Source organism: Bombina bombina, chromosome 1 (genome assembly GCF_027579735.1).
Source record: "Bombina bombina isolate aBomBom1 chromosome 1, aBomBom1.pri, whole genome shotgun sequence".
NCBI classification, from domain to species: Eukaryota; Metazoa; Chordata; class Amphibia; order Anura; family Bombinatoridae; genus Bombina; species Bombina bombina.
Window position 1 is genome coordinate 1193193167 of NC_069499.1, and position 25645 is coordinate 1193218811.

General features: G+C 43.2%; 1 protein-coding gene across 3 annotated transcripts in view; it reads left to right on the forward strand.

The window, feature by feature from the left end:
* The window catches only part of ATXN7L3 (ataxin 7 like 3), a 252225-nt gene that overhangs the window by 118770 nt on the left and 107810 nt on the right, over positions 1-25645 (forward strand). For all 3 annotated transcript variants that reach the window (XM_053700038.1, XM_053700031.1, XM_053700042.1), the window contains 2 exons: positions 1274-1319; positions 2194-2225. In XM_053700038.1, coding sequence (XP_053556013.1) covers positions 1274-1319; positions 2194-2225 — 78 coding nt within the window. The remainder of the gene's footprint in view (positions 1-1273; positions 1320-2193; positions 2226-25645) is intronic.

Consider the following 25645-nt stretch of genomic DNA (forward strand, 5'->3'; position numbering starts at 1 on the left):
GCCAGATGTTCAAGCCTTTGTTCAGGCTCTGGTTAGAATCAAGCCTGTTTACAAACCTTTGACTCCTCCTTGGAGTCTCAATTTAGTTCTTTCAGTTCTTCAGGGGGTTCCGTTTGAACCCTTACATTCTGTTGATATTAAGTTATTATCTTGGAAAGTTTTTTGTTTTTGGTTGCAATTTCTTCTGCTAGAAGAGTTTCAGAATTATCTGCTCTGCAGTGTTCTCCTCCTTATCTGGTGTTCCATGCAGATAAGGTGGTTTTACGTACTAAACCTGGTTTTCTTCCGAAAGTTGTTTCTAACAAAAACATTAACCAGGAGATAGTCGTGCCTTCTTTGTGTCCGAATCCAGTTTCAAAGAAGGAACGTTTGTTGCACAATTTGGATGTTGTTCGTGCTCTAAAATTCTATTTAGAGGCTACAAAGGATTTTAGACAAACATCTTCCTTGTTTGTTGTTTATTCTGGTAAAAGGAGAGGTCAAAAAGCAACTTCTACTTCTCTCTCTTTTTGGATTAAAAGCATCATCAGATTGGCTTACGAGACTGCCGGACGGCAGCCTCCTGACAGAATCACAGCTCATTCCACTAGGGCTGTGGCTTCCACATGGGCCTTCAAGAACGAGGCTTCTGTTGATCAGATATGTAAGGCAGCGACTTGGTCTTCACTGCACACTTTTACTAAATTTTACAAGTTTGATACTTTTGCTTCTTCTGAGGCTATTTTTGGGAGAAAGGTTTTGCAAGCCGTGGTGCCTTCCATCTAGGTGACCTGATTTGCTCCCTCCCTTCATCCGTGTCCTAAAGCTTTGGTATTGGTTCCCACAAGTAAGGATGACGCCGTGGACCGGACACACCTATGTTGGAGAAAACAGAATTTATGTTTACCTGATAAATTACTTTCTCCAACGGTGTGTCCGGTCCACGGCCCGCCCTGGTTTTTTAATCAGGTCTGATAATTTATTTTCTTTAACTACAGTCACCACGGTATCATATGGTTTCTCCTATGCAAATATTCCTCCTTTACGTCGGTCGAATGACTGGGGAAGGCGGAGCCTAGGAGGGATCATGTGACCAGCTTTGCTGGGCTCTTTGCCATTTCCTGTTGGGGAGGAGAATATCCCACAAGTAAGGATGACGCCGTGGACCGGACACACCGTTGGAGAAAGTAATTTATCAGGTAAACATAAATTCTGTTTTGTTAGCATGTATCTTCTTTTCTTTGTTTGTGTTTTCTTGTCTTTATTTATGGAGGGTTTGTACATTGTGTTGCAGAATCCAAATTCTCCCCGCAGATCCAAGTCAATAAAACACAAAAATGGTGAGTGACACTTACTGTGAAATCTGAGACGGATATTGTTCACCAGGTAATTGGAACATGCATGTTAAGACACACAAGGCTATGGTACATAGTTTCTCTCCTTCTGCTTAAAGGGACATTGTACTGTGATATTTTCTATGTGTTAATATGTTTCCGATTATCAGTTTTACATGCTGGAGTATTGTAAATTGCCTCAAACTAACACCTTTACTTTTATTTTGACATCTGAAATTGCTGGTTTTGCCTGTTGAAACCACCACTTTTACTGAAAATTTAAAAAAAGCAGTACTGACCATAGAAAAGCTACGTACATAGGAGGCTGCAGCAGAAATCAACCTCCCATGGGGGGGGGGGCGAGACCAACATATAGAAGGTTATTCCTGCAGCAGCTCTGGATGCAATATCGTCTGCACAGCTGCCTGCATGAGTACAATGTCCCTTTAATGAAACAGAAAATATATGGGACATTTATTGTTGCTTCTATGATGTGACGTAGGAAGATATGACATACTGCAGGGAGTTATGGAAACTAGTGCCTGTTTCATCTTTGTAGTTACACACCTAGTAGGCTGCCATGGTAAAATGCATAGTGACACACTGTCAGAGACCAACAAGTAGCTATGGGACAGTGAATCTGATGATTCTCCACTGGGTGTCAGATAGGGGGAGCTATTGGACATGCAGTCTGTTAATTACCCCCAGTCATGCTTAGATGATATGGAGTTGTAAGAGACATAATCGCTCCTGCAGAACAATAGCATATCATATATATGGGGGTATGATACTTGAAATCTGACAATTGCTTAAATAGTTACACAGGAGGTAGTACTGAAAAATTGGCTATTGGCTCTTATAACTGATTTTCTGCTTTTAGGAGAGATCTCCATGAATTCAGACCCATTCAAGGTATGAAGTGCACCTATTTTCTGTTATAGGACAAATAACCATTCTCTGCTTTTCTTATTTATTGCATAGAATCCATAATAAAGTATGTGCACAGTAAGATATAGTCGTTGACCACTCAATAAGAATGGGTTAAATACATGATGCCCTCTCTCCTGCCCACTACTTCCTGTGCAGTGCACGAATAAAAGGGACTAAATTGCCAACCAGCACTTTAGAATTTGGATATGCTTACTGGTTTATTAGAAGTTACTAATTAACGGCCATTGTTTAAGTGACACTACAAGTGGAATTCTAAAACAGTACAGCAGAGTATTATAGATTTTATACACATTTGCTATACATTTTCTTGCAGAAATACTTCTTGAAATAGTCACAGTTCTTTCTTTTGCATGATGTACCGAGTCCACGGATTCATCCTAACTTGTGGGATATTGTCCTTCCTGACAGGAAGTAGCAAAGAGAGCACCACAGCAGAGCTGTCTATATAGCTCCCCCCTTAACTCCACCCCCCAGTCATTCTCTTTGCTGGCTCTAAGCAGGAAGAGTGAAGAGAAGAGGTGTTAAACTGTTAGTTTTTATTTCATTTTCAATCAAGAGTTTATTTTTTAATGGTACCGGTATTGTACTATTTGCTCTCAGGCAGGACATAGATGAAGATTTCTCTTGTAAAGGTGTATCCAGTCCACGGGTTCATCCATTACTTGTGGGATATTCTCCTTCCCAACAGGAAGTTGCAAGAGGACACCCGCAGCAGAGCTGTCTATATAGCTTCTCCCCTAACTGCCACCCCCAGTCATTCTCTTGCAACTCTCGACAAGAAAGGAAGTATCAAGCGATATGTGGTGACTTAGTGTAGTTTTTACCTTCAATCAAGAGTTTATTTTTAAACGGTACCGGCGTTGTACTGTTTTACTCTCAGGCAGAAATTGGAAGAAGAATCTGCCTGGAGGTTGATGATCTTAGCAGTTTGTAACTAAGGTCCATTGCTGTTCTCACACATAGCTGAAGAGTATGGAAAGAAAACATCAGTTGGGGGGACGGTTTGCACATCACCTGCTTTGAGGTATGTTCAGTATATTTCTCCTGTTAAGTGTAGTCAGTCCACGGGTCATCCATTACTTATGGAATATATCTCTTCCTAACAGGAAACTGCAAGAGAATTACCCAGCAGAGCTGCTATATAGCTCCTCCCCTCACATATCATACTCAGTCATTCTCTTGCAGCCTAACTAAAAAGGAAGCTGTGAGAGATCTGTGGGTGGGATAGACCGGGTGTGCCTTTTACCCCTCCTCCCATATTTAGGAAAATGTTTCCTATTGACGCCACCACACGAGACTTATGGCAGAGGGTCCCTAAGGTGGAGGGAGCAGTTTCTACTTTAGCTAAGCGTACCACTATCCCGGTGGAGGATAGTTGTGCCTTTTCAGATCCAATGGATAAAAAATTAGAGGGTTACCTTAAGAAAATGTTTGTTCAACAAGGTTTTATTTTACAGCCCCTCGCATGCATTGCGCCTGTCACTGCTGCGGCAGCATTCTGGTTTGAGTCTCTGGAAGAGGCCATTCGCTCAGCTCCATTGGATGAAATAATCAACAAGCTTAAGACACTTAAGCTAGCTAACGCATTTGTTTCTGATGCCGTTGTGCATTTAACCAAACTTACGGCTAAGAACTCCGGATTCGCCATCCAAGCGCGCAGAGCGCTATGGCTTAAATCCTGGTCAGCTGACGTGACTTCTAAATCTAAATTGCTTAATATTCCTTTCAAAGGGCAGACCTTATTCGGGCCCGGCTTGAAAGAAATTATTGCTGACATTACGGGAGGTAAGGGCCATGCTCTACCTCAGGACAGGGCCAAATCAAAGGCCAAACAGTCTAATTTTCGTGCCTTTCGTAACTTCAAGGCAGGAGCAGCATCAACTTCCTCCGCTCCAAAACAGGAAGGAGCTGTTGCTCGTTACAGACAGGGCTGGAAAGTTAACCAGTCCTGGAACAGGGGCAAGCAGGCCAAGAAACCTGCTGCTGCCCCCAAGACAGCATGAAGAGAGGGCCCCCTATCCAGAAACGGATCTAGTGGGGGGCAGACTTTCTCTCTTCGCCCAGGCTTGGGCAAGAGATGTCCAGGATCCCTGGGCGTTGGAGATCATATCTCAGGGATATCTCCTGGACTTCAAAACTTCTCCTCCACGGGGGAGATTTCATCTTTCAAGGTTATCAGCAAACCAAATAAAGAAAGAGGCGTTTCTACGCTGTGTACAAGATCTCTTACTAATGGGGGTAATCCACCCAGTTCCGCAGACGGAACACGGGCAGGGATTCTATTCAAACCTATTTGTGGTTCCCAAGAAAGAGGGAACCTTCAGGCCAATCCTGGACTTAAAAATCCTAAACAAATTTCTAAGAGTTCCATCATTCAAAATGGAAACTATTCGAACCATCCTTCCCATGATCCAAGAGGGTCAGTACATGACCACAGTGGATCTAAAGGATGCCTACCTTCACATACCGATTCACAAGGACCATTACCGGTATCTGAGATTTGCCTTCCTAGACAGGCATTACCAGTTTGTAGCTCTTCCCTTCGGATTAGCTACGGCTCCAAGAATCTTTACAAAAATTCTAGGATCACTTCTGGCGGTACTAAGACCGCGAGGCATAGCGGTGACTCCGTACCTAGACGACATTCTGATACAAGCGTCAAGTTTTCAAACTGCCAAGTCTCATACAGAGATAGTTCTGGCATTTCTGAGGTCGCATGGGTGGAAGGTGAACGTGGAAAAGAGTTCTCTATTACCACTTACAAGAGTTCCCTTTCTAGGGACTCTTATAGATTCTGTAGAGATGAAAATTTACCTGACAGAGGCCAGGTTATTAAAACTTCTAAATGCTTGCCGTGTCCTTCACTCCATTCCACACCCGTCAGTAGCTCAGTGCATGGAAGTAATCGGCTTAATGGTAGCGGCAATGGACATAGTACCATTTGCGCGCCTGCATCTCAGACCGCTGCAATTGTGCATGCTAAGTCAGTGGAACGGGGATTACTCAGATTTGTCCCCCCTACTAAATCTGGATCAAGAGACCAGAGATTCTCTTCTATGGTGGCTTTCTCGGCCACATCTGTCCAAGGGGATGACCTTTCGCAGGCCAGATTGGACGATTGTAACAACAGACGCCAGCCTTCTAGGCTGGGGAGCAGTCTGGAATTCCCTGAAAGCTCAGGGATTATGGACTCAGGAGGAGAAACTCCTCCCAATAAATATTCTGGAGTTAAGAGCAATATTCAATGCTCTCCTAGCTTGGCCTCAGTTAGCAACTCTGAGGTTCATCAGATTTCAGTCGGACAACATCACGACTGTGGCTTACATCAACCATCAAGGGGGAACCAGAAGTTCCCTAGCGATGTTGGAAGTCTCAAAGATAATTCGCTGGGCAGAGTCTCACTCTTGCCACCTGTCAGCGATCTACATCCCAGGCGTGGAGAACTGGGAGGCGGATTTTCTAAGTCGCCAGACTTTTCATCCGGGGGAGTGGGAGCTTCATCCGGAGGTCTTTGCTCAACTGATTCGTCGTTGGGGCAAACCAGATCTGGATCTCATGGCGTCTCGTCAGAACGCCAAGCTTCCTTGTTACGGATCCAGGTCCAGGGACCCGGGAGCGGTGCTGATAGATGCTCTGACAGCCCCTTGGGTCTTCAACATGGCTTATGTGTTTCCACCATTCCCGATGCTTCCTCGTTTGATTGCCAAGATCAAACAGGAGAGAGCTTCAGTTATTCTGATAGCGCCTGCGTGGCCACGCAGGACCTGGTATGCAGACCTAGTGGACATGTCGTCCTGTCCACCGTGGTCTCTGCCTCTGATACAGGACCTTCTAATTCAGGGTCCTTTCAAACATCCAAATCTAATTTCTCTGAGACTGACTGCATGGAGATTGAACGCTTGATTCTATCAAAGCGTGGCTTCTCGGAGTCGGTTATTGATACCTTAATACAGGCTAGGAAGCCTGTTACCAGAAAAATTTACCATAAGATATGGCGTAAATATTTACATTGGTGCGAATCCAAGAGTTACTCATGGAGTAAGGTTAGGATTCCTAGGATATTGTCCTTTCTACAAGAGGGTTTAGAAAAGGGCTTATCTACTAGTTCGTTAAAGGGACAGATTTCTGCTCTGTCTATTCTTCTACACAAACGTCTGGCTGAAGTTCCAGACGTTCAGGCTTTCTGTCATGCTTTAACTAGGATTAAGCCTGTGTTTAAGTCTGTTGCTCCGCCGTGGAGCTTAAACTTAGTTCTTAATGTTCTTCAAGGCGTTCCATTTGAACCCCTTCATTCCATTGATATCAAGCTGTTATCTTGGAAAGTTCTGTTTTTGATGGCTATTTCCTCGGCTCGAAGAGTCTCTGAGTTATCTGCCTTACATTGTGATTCTCCTTATCTGATTTTTCATTCAGACAAGGTAGTCCTGCGTACTAAACCTGGGTTCTTACCTAAGGTAGTTACTAACAGGAATATCAATCAAGAGATTGTTGTTCCATCTCTGTGTCCTAACCCTTCTTCAAAGAAGGAACGACTTTTGCATAATCTGGACGTAGTCCGTGCCCTGAAATTCTATTTGCTGGCAACTAAGGATTTTCGTCAAACTTCTTCCCTGTTTGTCGTTTACTCTGGACAGAGGAGAGGTCAAAAGGCTTCGGCTACCTCTCTCTCTTTTTGGCTTCGTAGCATAATACGCTTAGCCTATGAGACTGCTGGACAGCAGCCTCCTGAAAGGATTACAGCTCATTCTACTAGAGCTGTGGCTTCCACCTGGGCCTTAAAAATGAGGCCTCTGTTGAACAGATTTGCAAGGCTGCGACTTGGTCTTCGCTTCACACTTTTTCAAAATTTTACAAATTTGACACTTTTGCTTCGTCGGAGGCTATTTTTGGGAGAAAGGTACTTCAGGCAGTGGTTCCTTCTGTTTAATGTTCCTGCCTTGTCCCTCCCTTCATCCGTGTACTTCAGCTTTGGTATTGGTATTCCATAAGTAATGGATGACCCGTGGACTGACTATACTTAACAGGAGAAAACCTAATTTATGCTTACCTGATAAATTCCTTTCTCCTGTAGTGTAGTCAGTCCACGGCCCGCCCTGTTTTTACGGCAGGTCTAAATTTTAATTAAACTCCAGTCACCACTGTACCCTATGGTTCCTCCTTTCTCCTCTGCTTTGGTCGAATGACTGAGTATGATATATGAGGGGAGGAGCTATATAGCAGCTCTGCTGGGTAATTCTCTTGCAGTTTCCTGTTAGGAAGAGATATATTCCATAAGTAATGGATGACCCGTGGACTGACTACACTACAGGAGAAAGGAATTTATCAGGTAAGCATAAATTATGTTTTTTTCTAGAGAGATGATAAGGTCTAGAAAATGCTGACAGTGCCTGGTATATTTGAGGTAAGCCTGATACAGTGATTTAACAACGACTGGGATCATGCTTACAAGATAAGGGTAATATTCATGTTAACTCTCATATTACTTAGTGTAAAAACGTTTGCATAACTTACAGAAAGAACGTTTTTTCTCTGAGGGTGATAAATCTTTATTTGGGGCCTAGTTTTCCACATGGCTTGTTAGATTACTCCTAGGAGTACTTTTTTAAGGCCCTCTGACATTGAGTGCGTGGTGGGAGGGGCCTATTTTCGCGCACTTTATATTCATTCAGACTGAGACATCCAGCTTCCCTAAAGGAGTCCTCTGGCATCTAGGACCACTATAGAGGGTTTTTTTCCTGCAAAAATCGTGTTTAAGGGCAGGTAGGAGCCACAGCAGAGCTGTGGCAGTGTGTTTGACTGTTTTTTAACGGTTTTACCGTTTTTCTAATCCGGTTTGGGGCCTAAGGGGTTAATCATCCATTTGCAAGTGGGTGCAATGCTGCTTTAGTCTCTTATACACACTGTAAAAATTTAGTAGAGTTTACTACTTTTTAACACTGTTTTGCAGTTTATGTGGTAGTTTTTTTCTCTTAAAGGCACAGTACTGTTTTTGTTTAATTGCTTTTTCAAATTTATTAAAGTGTTTTCCAAGCTTGCTGGTCTCATTACTAGTCTGTTAAACATGTCTGACATAGAGGAAACTCCTTGTTCATTATGTTTAGAAGCCATTGTGGAACCCCCTCTTAGAATGATAGATTCAGTAGAAAGATTAGATTTTTCTGACAGAGTTCAGGTTGTCAAAGTTTCTAACTTCCTGCCGTGCTCTTTATTCCACTTCTCAGCCATCAGTGGCTCAGTGTATGGAAGTAATCGGCTTAATGGTAGCGGCAATGGACATAGTTCCGTTTGCCCGCCTACATCTCAGACCACTGCAACTTTGCATGCTCAATCAGTGGAATGGGGATTACACAGATTTGTCCCCTCTGCTAAATCTGGATCAGGAGACCAGGGATTCTCTTCTCTGGTGGCTATCTCGGGTCCATCTGTCCAGGGAATGAGCTTCCGCAGGCCAGAATGGACTATAGTGACGACAGATGCCAGCCTTCTGGGCTGGGGAGCAGTCTGGAACTCCCTGAAGGCTCAGGGTTCGTGGACTCAGGAGGAAGCCCTCCTTCCGATAAACATTCTGGAACTAAGAGCAATATTCAATGCTCTTCAGGCTTGGCCTCAGCTAGCTGCGGTCAGGTTCATCAGATTTCAGTCGGACAACATCACGACTGTAGCCTATATCAACCATCAAGGGGGTACAAGGAGCCCCCTGGCGATGTTGGAGGTTTCAAAGATAATTCTATGGGCAGAGGTTCACTCTTGCCATCTCTCAGCTATCCATATCCCAGGAGTAGAGAACTGGGAGGCGGATTTCCTAAGTCGGCAGACTTTTCATCCGGGGGAGTGGGAGCTCCATCCGGAGGTATTTGCCCAGTTGATTCAACTATGGGGCAAACCAGAACTGGATCTCATGGCGTCTCGTCAGAACGCCAAGCTTCCTCGTTACAGGTCCAGGGATCCCAAGGCAGCGCTGATAGATGCTCTAGCAGCGCCCTGGTCCTTCAGCCTGGCTTATGTGTTTCCACCGTTTCCTCTGCTCCCTCGTCTGATTGCCAAGATCAAGCAGGAGGGAGCGTCTGTGATTTTGATAGCTCCTGCGTGGCCACGCAGGACTTGGTATGCAGATCTGGTGGACATGTCATCCTTTCCACCATGGACTCTGCCGCTGAGGCAGGACCTTCTACTTCAAGATCCTTTCAAACATCCAAATCTAATTTCTCTGCGTCTGACTGCTTGGAGATTGAACGCTTGATTCTATCAAAGCGTGGTTTTTCAGCGTCGGTCATTGATACCTTAATTCAGGCTCGAAAGCCTGTCACCAGGAAAATCTATCATAAGATATGGTGTAAATATCTTCATTGGTGTGAATCCAAGGGTTACTCATGGAGTAAAGTCAGGATTCTTAGAATCTTATCCTTTCTCCAAGAGGGATTGGAGAATGGATTGTCTGCTAGTTCCTTAAAGGGACAGATTTCTGCTCTGTCTATTCTTTTGCACAAACGTCTGGCTGAGGTTCCAGACGTTCAGGCGTTTTGTCAGGCTTTAGTTAGAATTAAGCCTGTGTTTAAACCTGTTGCTCCGCCATGGAGTTTAAATTTAGTAATTAAAGTTCTTCAAGGGGTTCCGTTTGAACCCTTGCATTCCATAGATATTAAACTTTTATCTTGGAAAGTTCTGTTCCTAGTAGCTATCTCCTCGGCTCGAAGAGTTTCGGAGTTATCTGCTTTACAGTGTGATTCCCCTTATCTGATTTTCCATGCAGATAAGGTAGTTTTGCATACCAAACCTGGGTTTCTTCCTAAGGTAGTATCTTATTAGAACATCAATCAGGAGATTGTTGTTCCTTCATTATGTCCTAATCCTTCCTCAAAGAAGGAACGTCTTTTACACAATCTTGATGTGGTTCGTGCTTTAAAGTTTTATTTACAAGCTACGAAGGATTTTCATCAAACATCTGCTTTGTTTGTTGTCTACTCTGGACAGAGGAGAGGCCAAAAGGCTTCGGCAACTTCTTTCTTTTTGGCTGAGAAGCATAATCCGCTTAGCTTATTGAGACTGCTGGCCAGCAGCCTCCTGAAAGAATTACAGCTCATTCCACTAGAGCGGTGGCTTCCACATGGGCTTTTAAAAATGAGGCCTCTGTTGAGCAGATTTGTAAGGCGGCGACTTGGTCTTCGCTTCACACTTTTTCTAAATTCTACAAATTCGATACTATTGCTTCTTCAGAGGCTATTTTTGGGAGAAAGGTCTTACAGGCAGTGGTGCCTTCCGTTTAAGTTCCTGCCTTGTCCCTCCCTTCATCCGTGTCCTAAAGCTTTGGTATTGGTATCCCACAAGTAATGGATGAACCCGTGGACTGGATACACCTTTATACAAGAGAAAACACAATTTATGCTTACCTGATAAATTTATTTCTCTTGTGGTGTATCCAGTCCACGGCCCGCCCTGTCATTTTAAGGCAGGTGTTTTTTATTTTTAAACTACAGTCACCACTGCACCCTATAGTTTCTCCTTTTTTCTTGCTTGTCTTCAGTCGAATGACTGGGGGTGGCAGTTAGAGGAGGAGCTATATAGACAGCTCTGCTGTGGGTGTCCTCTTGCAACTTCCTGTTGGGAAGGAGAATATCCCACAAGTAATGGATGAACCCATGGACTGGATACACCACAAGAGAAATACATTTATCAGGTAAGCATACATTTTGTTTTCTGCCTGGAGGATGATGATCTTAGCATTTGTAACTAAGGTCCACTGCTGTTCCCATATGAGCTGAGGAGTACAGGAAAACTTCAGTGTGAGGAACGGTTCTTGCTATACAGCAATGAGGTATGTTCAGTCATTTTTCTGCAGAGACTGTGTTAACTCAGAAAGGCTGACAGTATCCCCATTAGGGGAAGGGTAAGCAGTAATCCTAGTATGAAAGAGGTTTTACTAGCTTGCATAAAGGTCTAAAACTTTTTTTGGCCACTCAGTTTGTTTATATGAAATTGGTACAAACATTTGTGTGTTCTGGGAATAACGTTTAGGTTTATGGGACGTTTGCTTGAGGGGTCATTTGGCTTATTTTGGGTTTGTTATAACCTACATGGTTTTCAAACTAAGTTTGTTAGATTTGAGTAGGCCCCAGTAACATCGAGTGAGGTGGGCGGGGCCTATTTTCGCACCTCAGTTGCGCATTGTTATACAGACAAGCAGCAAGCAACTTCTCCTGAGGTCCTGATGATCTTCTGAGGGCCTATTCGAAGCTTTAACCCCATATTATCGTTCCTAAGAGCAGGTAGGGCCACAGCAGAGCTGTGGCAAGGTGCTTATAGGGGTGTTTAACAGGTTTTACACATTTTTCAATCCGGTTTTGTCATTTGGGGATTTATTGCTTATTAACTTGTGGGCACACCAGAGTTGGATCTGATGGCGTCTCGTCAGAATGCCAAACTTCCTTGTTACGGCTACAGGTCAAGGGATCCTCAGGCTGTACTGATAGATGCTCTAGCAGTACCCTGGTCGTTCAACCTGGCTTATGTGTTTCCACCTTTCCCTCTCCTTCCACGTCTGATTGCCAGAATCAAACAGGAGAGAGCGTCTGTGATTTTGATAGCGCCTGCGTGGCCACGCAGGACTTGGTATGCAGACCTGGTGGACATGTCATCCCTTCCACCATGGTCTCTGCCATTGAGACAGGACCTTCTGATTTAAGGTCCATTCAAGCATCCAAATCTAATTTCTCTGCAACTGACTGCTTGGAGATTGAACGCTTGATTCTATCAAAGCGGGGTTTCTCTGAGTCAGTCATAAATACCTTGATTCAGGCTCGAAAGCCTGTTACCAGGAAAATTTATCATAAGATATGCCGTAAATATCTTTTTTTGGTGCGAATCCAAAGGCTTCTCCTGGAGTAAAATAAGGATTCCTGGGATTTTGTCTTTTCTCCAAGACGGTTTGAAGAAAGGATTATCAGCTAGTTCCCTAAAGGGACAGATATCTGCTCTGTCTATTTTGTTGCACAAGCGTCTGGCAGATGTTCCAGACATTCGGGCTTTTTGTCAGGCTTTAGTTAGAATTAAGCCTGTGTTTAAACCTATTGCTCCGCCATGAGTCTAAATTTAGTTCTTAGAGTTCTTCAGGGGGTTCCGTTTGAACCCATGCATTCCATAGATATTAAGCTTTTATCTTGGAAAATTTTGTTCCTAGTTGCTATCTCTTCAGCTCGAAGAGTTTCTGAACTATCTGCATTACAATGTGACTCACCTTATCTGGTGTTCCATGCTGATAAGGTGGTTTTGCGTACCAAGCCTGGGTTCCTACCTAAGGTTGTTACTAACAGGAATATCAATCAAGAAATTGTTGTTCCTTCTCTGTGTCCTAATCATTCTTGTAAGAAGGAACGTCTGTTGCACAACTTGGATGTGGCTTGTGCTTTGAAATTTTATTTGCAGGCAACCAAAGATTTTCGTCAAACATCTTCTTTGTTTGTTGTCTATTCTGGAAAGCGTAGGGATCAAAAGGCTATGGCGACTTCTCTTTCCTTTTGGCTGAAAAGCATTATCCGTTTGGCTTATGAGACTGCTGGAAAGCAGCCTCCTGAAAGGATTACAGCTCATTCTACTAGAGTGGTAGCTTCCACGTGGGCTTTTAAAAATGATGCTTCTGTTGAACAGATTTGTAAGGCTGCGACTTGGTCTTCGCTTCATACCTTTTCCAAATTTTCCAAATTTGATACTTTTGCTTCTTCGGAGGCTATATTTGGGGGAGAGGTTTTGCAAGCAGTGGTGCCTTCCGTTTAGGTTCCTGTCTTGTCCCTCCCTTCATCCGTGTCCTAAAGCTTTGGTATTGGTATCCCACAAGTTAGGATGAATCCGTGGACTCTGTACATCATGCAAAAGAAAACAAAATTTATGCTTGCCTGATAAATTTATTTCTTTTGCGATGTACCGAGCCCACGGCCCGCCCTGTCTATTCAAGAAAGACAGTATTTTTTTTATGTAAACTTCAGTCACCTCTGCACCTTATAGTTTCTCCTTTTCTCCAACATTGGTGTGTCCGGTCCACGGCGTCATCCATTACTTGTGGGAAATATTCTCCCCCACAGGGAAAGGCAAGGAGAGCACACAGCAAGAGCTGTCCATATAGCTCCCCCTCTGGCTCCTCCCCCCAGTCATTCTCCTTGCCGCTCTGAACAAGTAGCATCTCCACGGGGATGGTGAGAAGTTTGTGGTGTTAGTTGTAGTTTTTTTTATTCTTCTATCAAGATTAAAATTCCAAAGATTCTCTCCTTTCTCCAAGAAGGTTTGGATAAAGGGTTGTCAGCTAGTTCTCTAAAAGGACAGATTTCCGCTTTATCTGTCTTGTTACACAAGCGATTGGCAGCTGTGCCAGATGTACAATCTTTTGTTCAGGCTTTGGTTAGAATCAAGCCTGTTTTCAGACCCATGACTCCTCCTTGGAGTCTAAATTTCTTCTGTTAAGTGTGATCAGTCCACGGGTCATCATTACTTGTGGGATATTAACTGCTCCCCTACAGGAAGTGCAAGAGGATTCACCCAGCAGAGTTGCTATATAGCTCCTCCCCTCTACGTCACCTCCAGTCATTCTCTTGCACCCAACGACTAGATAGGATGTGTGAGAGGACTATGGTGATATATTTAGTTTTTATATCTTCAATCAAAAGTTTGTTATTTTATAATAGCACCGGAGTGTGTTATTCCTTCTCTGGTAGAATTTGAAGAAGAATCTACCTGAGTTTTTCTATGATTTTAGCCGGAGTAGTTAAGATCATATTGCTGTTTCTCGGCCATCTGAGGAGAGGTAAACTTCAGATCAGGGGACAGCAGGCAGATTAATCTGCAAAGAGGTATGTAGCAGTTTATTATTTTCTGACATGGAATTGATGAGAAAATCCTGCCATACCGTTATAATGTAAACTCAGCCTTGAATGCAGTAGATGTAGCTGATATCAGGCTGTCATGTATGTATATTTTACACTTCAGTTTTCTGGGAAATGGTACTTCTCTGGCTTTTAAACTGTATACATAGACTTAACCTATTTTGCAGGGACTTGCAATAGGTTTTAAATGACAATTAATTATTGAGGTAAAACGTTTTTTTGCTGGCATGTAAAAACGTTTTTTTCTCTGAGGTACTGGGTGAAAAAATGTTTTGGGCACTTTTTTTCCACTTGGCAATAGTTTTGTTTTAAATTAGAGCAGTTCACTGATCCCTCTCACTGTTATGTGTGTGGGGGAGGGGCCATTTTTGGCGCTTTTACTATGCATCAGAAAAACTCAGTCAGAGGTTCATTTTCTTCCTGCATGATCCGGTTCATCTCTACAGAGTTCAGGGATCTCAAGAGTCTTTTTTGAGGGAAGTAATCATTACAGCAGAGCTGTGCTGATTGTATTGACTGTGATATAAAAAACGTTTATTTGTGTATTTTTTTCTGCTGCCTGGGTTAGTTATCATTTGCTGAGGGGAACAATCCTTGCTAAAACTGTATATTCTGACAAAGATTGATGCTATAACTTAATTATTTTATCTGTTATAATATTTTCTGTGCTTCTTAAAGGCACAGTTCGTTTTCATATTATTTGTAAATTACTTTGAAAAGTATTTCCAAGTTGCTGTTTATTTGCTAGTGTGTTAAACATGTCTGATTCAGAGGAATATCTCTGTGCTATATGTGTTAATGCCAAAGTGGAGCCCAATAGAAATTTATGTACTAAATGTATTGATGCTACTTTAAAAAATAGTCAATCTGTACAAATTGAACATATTTCACCAAACAACGAGGGGAGAGTTATGCCGACTAACTCGCCTCACGTGTCAGTACCTGCATCTCCCGCTCAGGAGGTGCATGATATTGTAGCGCCGAGTGCATCTGGGCGGCCATTACAAATCACATTACAAGATATGGCTACTGTTATGACTGAAGTTTTGGCTAAACTACCAGAACTAAGAGGTAAACGTGATCACTCTGGGATGAGAACAGAGTGCGCTGATAATGCAAGGGCCATGTCTGATACTGCGTCACAGTTTGCAGAACGTGAAGACGGAGAGCTTCATTCTGTGGGTGACGGTTCTGATCCAAATAAACTGGACTCAGACATTTCAAATTTTAAATTTAAGCTTGAGAACCTCCGTGTGTTACTAGGGGAGGTATTAGCGGCTCTGAATGATTGTAACACAGTTGCAATCCCAGAAAAAATGTGTAGGTTGGATAAATATTTTGCGGTACCGACGAGTACTGACGTTTTTCCTATACCTAAGAGACTTACTGACATTGTTACTAAGGAGTGGGATAGACCCGGTGTGCCTTTCTCACCCCCTCCTATATTCAGAAAAATGTTTCCAATAGACGCCGCCACACGGGACTTATGGCAAATGGTCCCTAAGGTGGAGGGAGCAGTTTCTACTTTAGCTAAGCGTACCACTATCCCAGTGGAGGATAGCTGTGCTTTTTCAGATCCAATGGATAAAAAATTAGAGGGTTACCTTAAGAAAATGTTTGTTCAACAAGGGTTTATATTGCAACCTCTTGCATGTATTGCGCCTGTCACGGCTGCAGCAGCATTTTGGTTTGAGTCTCTGGAAGAGACACTTCAATCATCCACACTAGATGACATCACACACAAACTTAAATTCCTTAAGTTAGCTAATTCATTTATTTCAGATGCCGTAGTACATTTAACTAAACTTGCGGCTAAAAATTCAGGATTCGCCATTCAGGCACGCAGAGCTCTGTGGCTAAAATCCTGGTCAGCTGATGTTACGTCTAAATCTAAATTGCTTAATATTCCTTTCAAAGGGCAGACCTTATTCGGGCCCGGCTTGAAAGAGATTATTGATGACATTACAGGAGGTAAAGGTCATGCCCTGCCTCAGGACAAGGCCAAAGCCAAGGCTAGACAGTCCAATTTTCGTTCCTTTCGTAATTTCAAAGCAGGAGCAGCATCAACTTCCTCTGCACCAAAACAGGAAGGAGCTGTTGCTCGCTACAGACAAGGCTGGAAACCTAACCAGTCCTGGAACAGGGGCAAACAGGCCAGAAAACCTGCTGCTGCCCCTAAGACAGCATGAATTGAGGGCCCCCGATCCGGGACCGGATCTAGTGGGGGGCAGACTTTCCCTCTTCGCCCAGGCTTGGGCAAGAGATGTTCAGGATCCCTGGGCGTTAGAGATCATATCTCAGGGATACCTTCTGGACTTCAAATCCTCTCCCCCAAGAGGGAGATTTCATCTGTCAAGGTTGTCAACAAACCTAACAAAGAAGGAAGCGTTTATACGCTGCGTACAAGATCTTTTATTAATGGGAGTGATCCATCCAGTTCCGCGGTTGGAACAAGGACAAGGGTTTTACTCAAATCTGTTTGTAGTTCCCAAAAAAGAGGGAACCTTCAGGCCAATCTTGGATTTAAAGATCCTAAACAAATTCCTAAGAGTTCCATCGTTCAAGATGGAAACTATTCTAACAATTTTGCCCATGATCCAAGAGGGTCAGTACTTGACCACAGTGGATTTAAAGGATGCTTACCTTCACATACCGATTCACAGAAGTCATTACCGGTATCTAAGGTTTGCCTTTTTAGACAGGCATTACCAGTTTGTAGCTCTTCCATTCGGACTGGCTACGGCTCCAAGAATCTTCACAAAGGTTCTGGGCACTCTTCTGGCGGTACTAAGACCGCGAGGAATTTCAGTAGCTCCGTACTTAGACGACATACTGATACAAGCTTCAAGCTTTCAAACTGCCAAATCTCATACAGAGATAGTACTGGCATTTCTAAGGTCGCATGGATGGAAAGTGAACGAAGAGAAAAGTTCTCTCTTTCCACTCACAAGAGTTCCCTTCCTGGGGACTCTGATAGATTCTGTAGAAATGAAGATTTACCTGACAGAGGACAGGTTAACAAAACTTCAAAATGCATGCCGTGTCCTTCATGCCATTCAAGAGACCAGAAATTCTCTTCTATGGTGGCTTTATCGGCCACATCTGTCCAGGGGAATGCCATTCAGCAGGCCAGACTGGTCAATTGTAACAACAGACGCCAGCCTACTAGGTTGGGGCGCTGTCTGGAATTCTCTGAAGGCTCAGGGACTATGGAATCAGGAGGAGAGTCTTCTTCCAATAAACATTCTGGAATTGAGAGCAGTCCTCAATGCTCTTCTGGCTTGGCCCCAGTTAGCAACTCGGGGGTTCATCAGGTTCCAGTCGGACAACATCACGACTGTAGCTTATATCAACCATCACGGAGGGACAAGAAGCTCCCTAGCAATGATGGAAGTATCGAAGATAATTCGCTGGGCAGAGTCTCACTCTTGCCACCTGTCTGCAATCCACATCCCGGGAGTGGAGAACTGGGAGGCGGATTTCTTAAGTCGTCAGACTTTTCATCCGGGGGAGTGGGAACTTCATCCAGAGGTCTTTGCCCAAATACTTCGACGTTGGGGCAAACCAGAGATAGATCTCATGGCGTCTCGACAGAACGCCAAGCTTCCGCGCTACGGGTCCAGATCCAGGGATCCGGGAGCGGTCCTGATAGATGCCTTGACAGCACCATGGACCTTCAGGATGGCTTATGTGTTTCCACCTTTCCCGATGCTTCCTCGATTGATTGCCAGAATCAAACAGGAGAAAGCATCAGTGATTCTAATAGCGCCTGCATGGCCACGCAGGACTTGGTATACAGATCTGGTGGACATGTCATTCTGTCCACCTTGGTCGTTACCTCTGAAACAGGACCTTCTGATTCAGGGTCCTTTCAAACATCAAAATCTAACTTCTCTGAAGCTGACTGCTTGGAAATTGAACGCTTGATCTTATCAAAGCGTGGTTTTTCTGAGTCAGTTATTGATACCTTAATACAGGCTAGGAAGCCTGTTACCAGAAAGATTTACCATAAAATATGGCGTAAATACCTATATTGGTGCGAATCCAAAGGTTACTCTTGGAGTAAGGTTAGGATTCCTAGGATATTGTCTTTTCTACAAGAAGGTTTAGAAAAGGGTTTATCTGCTAGTTCCTTAAAGGGACAGAGATCAGCTCTGTCCATTCTGTTACACAAGCGTCTGTCAGAAGTTCCAGACGTTCAGGCTTTTTTGTCAGGCTTTGGCCAGGATTAAACCTGTGTTTAAAGCTGTGGCTCCACCATGGAGTTTAAACCTTGTTCTTAACGTTTTACAGGGTGTTCCGTTTGAACCCCTTCATTCCATTGATATAAAGTTGTTATCTTGGAAAGTTCTATTTTTAATGGCTATTTCCTCGGCTCGAAGAGTCTCTGAGTTATCAGCCTTACATTGTGATTCTCCTTATTTGATTTTTCACTCGGATAAGGTAGTTCTGCGTACTAAGCCTGGGTTCTTACCTAAGGTAGTCACTAACAGGAATATCAATCAGGAGATTGTTGTTCCATCCTTGTGCCCAAATCCTTCTTCGAGGAAGGAACGTCTTTTGCACAATCTGGATGTAGTTCGTGCCCTTAAATTTTATTTACAGGCAACTAAAGATTTTCGACAAACGTCTTCCCTGTTTGTCGTTTACTCTGGTCAGAGGAGAGGTCAAAAAGCTTCTGCTACCTCTCTCTCTTTTTGGCTTCGTAGCATAATTCGTTTAGCTTATGAGACTGCTGGACAGCAGCCTCCTGAAAGAGTTACAGCTCATTCCACTAGAGCTGTGGCTTCCACTTGGGCCTTTAAGAATGAGGCCTCTGTTGAACAGATTTGCAAGGCTGCAACTTGGTCTTCGCTTCATACTTTTTCCAAATTTTACAAATTTGACACTTTTGCTTCCTCGGAGGCTATTTTTGGGAGAAAGGTTCTTCAGGCAGTGGTTCCTTCTGTATAAAGAGCCTGCCTATCCCTCCCGTCATCCGTGTACTTTTGCTTTGGTATTGGTATCCCACAAGTAATGATGACCCGTGGACTGATCACACTTAACAGAAGAAAACATAATTTCTCCAACATAGGTGTGTCCGGTCCACGGCGTCATCCTTACTTGTGGGATATTCTCTTCCCCAACAGGAAATGGCAAAGAGCCCAGCAAAGCTGGTCACATGATCCCTCCTAGGCTCCGCCTACCCCAGTCATTCTCTTTGCCGTTGTACAGGCAACATCTCCACGGAGATGGCTTAGAGTTTTTTAGTGTTTAACTGTAGTTTTTCATTATTCAATCAAGAGTTTGTTATTTTCAAATAGTGCTGGTACGTACTATTTACTCAGAAACAGAAAAGAGATGAAGAATTCTGTTTGTATGAGGAAAATGATTTTAGCAACCGTAACTAAAATCCATGGCTGTTCCACACAGGACTGTTGAGAGCAATTAACTTCAGTTGGGGGAACAGTTTGCAGTCCCTTGCTGCTTGAGGTATGACACATTCTAACAAGACGATGTAATGCTGGAAGCTGTCATTTTCCCTATGGGATCCGGTAAGCCATGTTTATTACGATTGTAAATAAGGGCTTCATAAGGGCTTATTTAAACTGTAGACTTTTTCTGGGCTAAATCGATTGATTATTAACACATATTTAGCCTTGAGGAATCATTTTATCTGGGTATTTTGATATAATAATATCGGCAGGCACTGTTTTAGACACCTTATTCTTTAGGGGCTTTCCCAAAGCATAGGCAGAGTCTCATTTTCGCGCCGGTGTTGCGCACTTGTTTTTGAGAGGCATGGCATGCAGTCGCATGTGAGAGGAGCTCTGATACTTATAAAAGACTTCTGAAGGCGTCATTTGGTATCGTATTCCCCTTTGGGTTTGGTTGGGTCTCAGCAAAGCAGATACCAGGGACTGTAAAGGGGTTTAAAGCTTAAAACGGCTCCGGTTCCGTTATTTTAAGGGTTAAAGCTTCCAAAATTGGTGTGCAATATTTTCAAGGCTTTAAGACGCTGTGGTGAAAATTTGGTGAATTTTGAACAATTCCTTCATGTTTTTTCGCAAACATTACCAGTTCGTGGCGCTTCCTTTCGGATTAGCCACTGCTCCAAGGATTTTCACAAAGGTACTAGGGTCCCTTCTAGCGGTGCTAAGACCAAGGGGCATTGCAGTAGTACCTTACCTGGACGACATTTTGATTCAAGCGTCGTCCCTTCCTCAAGCAAAGGCTCACACGGACATTGTCCTGGCCTTTCTCAGATCTCACGGCTGGAAAGTGAACGTGGAAAAGAGTTCTCTATCCCCGTCAACAAGGGTTCCCTTCTTGGGAACAATTATAGACTCCTTACAAATGAGGATCTTTCTAACAGAAGCCAGAAAAACAAAGCTTCTGGACTCTTGTCGGATACTTCATTCCGTTCCTCTTCCTTCCATAGCTCAGTGCATGGAAGTGATCGGGTTGATGGTGGCGGCGATGGACATAGTTCCTTTTGCGCGCATTCATCTAAGACCATTACAACTGTGCATGCTCAGTCAGTGGAATGGGGACTATACAGACTTGTCTCCGAAGATACAAGTAAATCAGAGGACCAGAGACTCACTCCGTTGGTGGCTGTCCCTGGACAATCTGTCTCAAGGGATGATGTTCCACAGACCAGAGTGGGTCATTGTCACGACCGACGCCAGTCTGATAGGCTGGGGCGCGGTCTGGGGATCCCTGAAAGCTCAGGGTCTTTGGTCTCGGGAAGAATCTCTTCTACCGATAAATATTCTGGAACTGAGAGCGATATTCAATGCTCTCCAGGCCTGGCCCCAGCTTGCGAGGACCAGGTTCATACGGTTTCAATCAGACAACATGACGACTGTTGCGTACATCAACCATCAGGGGGGAACAAGGAGTTCCCTAGCGATGGAAGAAGTAACCAAAATTATTCTTTGGGCGGAGTCTCACTCCTGCCACCTGTCTGCTATCCACATCCCAGGAGTGGAAAATTGGGAAGCGGATTTTCTGAGTCGTCAGACATTGCATCCGGGGGAGTGGGAACTCCATCCGGAAATCTTTGCCCAAGTCACTCACCTGTGGGGCATTCCAGACATGGATCTGATGGCCTCTCGTCAGAACTTCAAAGTTCCTTGCTACGGGGCCAGATCCAGGGATCCCAAGGCGGCTCTAGTGGATGCACTAGTAGCACCTTGGACCTTCAATCTAGCTTATGTGTTCCCGCCATTTCCTCTCATTCCCAGGCTGATAGCCAGGATCAAGCAGGAGAGGGCGTCGGTGATCTTGATAGCTCCTGCGTGGCCACGCAGGACTTGGTATGCAGATCTGGTGAATATGTCATCGGCTCCACCTTGGAAGCTACCTTTGAGACGAGACCTTCTTGTTCAGGGTCCGTTCGAACATCCGAATCTGGTTTCACTCCAGCTGACTGCTTGGAGATTGAACGCTTGATTTTATCGAAGCGAGGATTCTCAGATTCTGTGATCGATACTCTTGTTCAGGCCAGAAAGCCTGTGACTAGAAAGATTTACCACAAAATTTGGAAAAAATATATCTGTTGGTGTGAATCTAAAGGATTCCCTTGGGACAAGGTTAAGATTCCTAGGATTCTATCCTTCCTTCAAGAAGGATTGGAAAAAGGATTATCTGCAAGTTCCCTGAAGGGACAGATTTCTGCCTTGTCGGTATTACTTCACAAAAAGCTGGCAGCTGTGCCAGATGTTCAAGCCTTTGTTCAGGCTCTGGTTAGAATCAAGCCTGTTTACAAACCTTTGACTCCTCCTTGGAGTCTCAATTTAGTTCTTTCAGTTCTTCAGGGGGTTCCGTTTGAACCCTTACATTCCGTTGATATTAAGTTATTATCTTGGAAAGTTTTGTTTTTAGTTGCGATTTCTTCTGCTAGAAGAGTCTCAGAATTATCTGCTCTGCAGTGTTCTCCTCCTTATCTGGTGTTCCATGCAGATAAGGTGGTTTTACGTACTAAACCTGGTTTTCTTCCAAAAGTTGTTTCTAACAAAAACATTAACCAGGAGATTATCGTACCTTCTCTGTGTCCAAAACCAGTTTCAAAGAAGGAACGTTTGTTGCACAATTTGGATGTTGTTCGCGCTCTAAAATTCTATTTAGATGCTACAAAGGATTTTAGACAAACATCTTCCTTGTTTGTTGTTTATTCAGGTAAAAGGAGAGGTCAAAAAGCAACTTCTACCTCTCTCTCTTTTTGGATTAAAAGCATCATCAGATTGGCTTACGAGACTGCCGGACGGCAGCCTCCCGAAAGAATCACAGCTCATTCCACTAGGGCTGTGGCTTCCACATGGGCCTTCAAGAACGAGGCTTCTGTTGATCAGATATGTAGGGCAGCGACTTGGTCTTCACTGCACACTTTTACCAAATTTTACAAGTTTGATACTTTTGCTTCTTCTGAGGCTATTTTTGGGAGAAAGGTTTTGCAAGCCGTGGTGCCTTCCATTTAGGTGACCTGATTTGCTCCCTCCCTTCATCCGTGTCCTAAAGCTTTGGTATTGGTTCCCACAAGTAAGGATGACGCCGTGGACCGGACACACCTATGTTGGAGAAAACAGAATTTATGTTTACCTGATAAATTTCTTTCTCCAACGGTGTGTCCGGTCCACGGCCCGCCCTGGTTTTTTTAATCAGGTCTGATATTTTATTTTCTTTAACTACAGTCACCACGGTACCATATGGTTTCTCCTATGCAAATATTCCTCCTTAACGTCGGTCGAATGACTGGGGTAGGCGGAGCCTAGGAGGGATCATGTGACCAGCTTTGCTGGGCTCTTTGCCATTTCCTGTTGGGGAAGAGAATATCCCACAAGTAAGGATGACGCCGTGGACCGGACACACCGTTGGAGAAAGAAATTTATCAGGTAAACATAAATTCTGTTTTATGCTTACCTGATAAATTCCTTTCTTCTGTAGTGTGATCAGTCCACGGCCCGCCCTGTTTTTTAAGGCAGGTAAATATTTTTTAAATTATACTCCAGTCACCACTACACCCTTGGCTTCTCCTTTCTCGTTGGTCCTTGGTCGAATGACTGGAGGTGACGTAGAGGGGAGGAGCTATATAGCAACTCTGCTGGGTGAATCCTCTTGCACTTCCTGTAGGGGAGCAGTTAATATCCCACAAGTAATGATGACCCGTGGACTGATCACACTACAGAAGAAAGGAATTTATCAGGTAAGCATAAATTATATTTTAGTTCTTTCAGTTCTTCAAGGGGTTCCGTTTGAACCTTTACATTCCATAGATATTAAGTTATTATCTTGGAAAGTTCTGTTTTTGGTTGCTATTTCTTCTGCTAGAAGAGTTTCTGAATTATCTGCTTTGCAATGTAATCCACCCTATCTGGTTTTCCATTCAGATAAGGTTGTTTTGCGTACTAAGCCTGGTTTTCTTCCAAAAGTTGTTTCCAACAAGAATATTTTTTAAACAAATTTTTATTGAGGTTCTTTACCAAACAAACAAGTATTGCTTTTCCATACATAGTAAAAAGGAAAATAAGTTGTTACAGAGTAAGCTGCCAAAACAAGGTCACATAGTTAAATGACAGATTACCTATTAGATATAAACAATAAACTCTGTTCAAACATTAAACCTGCAGCAAGATATAAGCAGCCATATAGAGACCGCCAAGATATAGTAGTACAATATAGGGCAGGTAAGCAGCGATGTTAGGGCCACTCATGGACCCCTAATGAAGAACCTCTATTTTATGTTTTTAAAGCTATAATTGGGAAATATTGTAAATAACCAGGTAAATATCAAATATAAATTGAATAATGGTATAAGAGCTGCTTAGAGATATATAACAACAAGGTAAACTTCAGTGTAAGCTCAGTTTTTATATAAGAATTGCTTAGGAAAACATTATTTGTGAAGAGTACATATATAAACTTGCTGTGTAAATAGTATGGTAGTATGTTAGAGAATTTCATAGGTGAGACAAGCCATATAGATAGCCCTCCAACATTAGGAGGTACATTATAGGGGGAGTGGGGGGGGGGGGTGGTAGGTTAGCTAAGAGAAACCACTTTTTTAATTCTCTTGAGGCTAGGAGACAAAATAGATATTAGGAGTGGAGTATATGCTCAGTATGGAGGTACATTATAATATATTTGGGAGGAGGAGATTATTGAAGCATAGTAGATAGCTTATAGGCAAATTATATATTGGATAAGTACTGTACTTGCAGCGTGTGTAACTAGGACTAAATATAATGACGAGAAATTGTACTGTTTAAAGCTATTGCAGGTCCAGCCTGCGATGAAAAAACAGGGCATCCTGGGGTATTGAAAATTCACCTGTGAGGTAGACCTTAGTAAGCCATGTAATTACAGCCCTCCCATATTCACCCGCAGATAAATTTAATATTGAGATCTCAAACATCTGTCCATCTTATACACCAGTTATAAATAGAATACTGAGAACGAGTGCACAGTTTTAGAGTAAGGCAAGGATAAAAACAGAGCTTATGTGCAACAATTTGCATTATGGTGTAACACTATGCTATGAAGCTATATTTTTATAACAAGAAGGTATCTCGCCTCCCCGGCCGCTGGCAGCAAGTTATGAAGTAGGCAAGTTCTCTCAAAACTCTAAGCAGGTACATACAATATAAGAATGTTGAGATACTGATTACCTATGGAGGTGATAATCTAGTTCTATGGAAAATGAACACAGGAGTGAATAGGGATAATCTAACATTTAATTGCTAGTCATAACCTCATGGGCTTAAAAAAGCTGTGAACATCTTGGCCAAAAGGCTAAACTATGTGGGAGAAACACTGAGCCCTGAGGTGGGAAAATCTTCTCATCCTTATCTGTCATTAATGTTTATAAGTATTATTTGCCTCCTCTAAGTGGATTTAGCAGATAAATATTATACCAGAGCATAATGCATCCATACACTGCAGCAGCGTCTCAAATATATAAACAAACTGTTAGGTGGTACGTTTATGTCTGGGTGTGCTAGCTACATAAAACTCTAAACATGCAAGAAGCCCAGGTTCATAACATTGCTTGGGATAAATAAATACTTTTTACGTGCCACAAAAAAACTTAGCTGATTAATATTATAACAAGATATAGCGTAACAGAGAAATGCAGTAATAACTAAGATACATGAGTAAACTGCTTGGTATTATGAAGAGCATGATAGATTGAATGATAAATAGGCATATGCAACTTGCAGCTACAGCAGTCCACAACGATGTTATGAAAAACACATCAGAGCCAGAGTCTATCAGTCCCAAAAAAAAAAAAAAAAAAAAACCGAGTAAGGGAGCAAGGTCATCTATTGCAGGTTTATCCGATGCCTCTGGGGATCAGAGATTGGGCCACAGCAGTTAAGGAGAGCTGCGCGTGTCTGCCCAGTAATGAGACAATGATCAGTGGAGTGAGGTGAAAGCTAGCCCATCCTATAACATCCGCAAACCTAACCACTGGCGACAGGTTCCAGGGGTAAGAACTAGGCTCCATGAGAAATGCGTGTCGCCGTGTTGCGC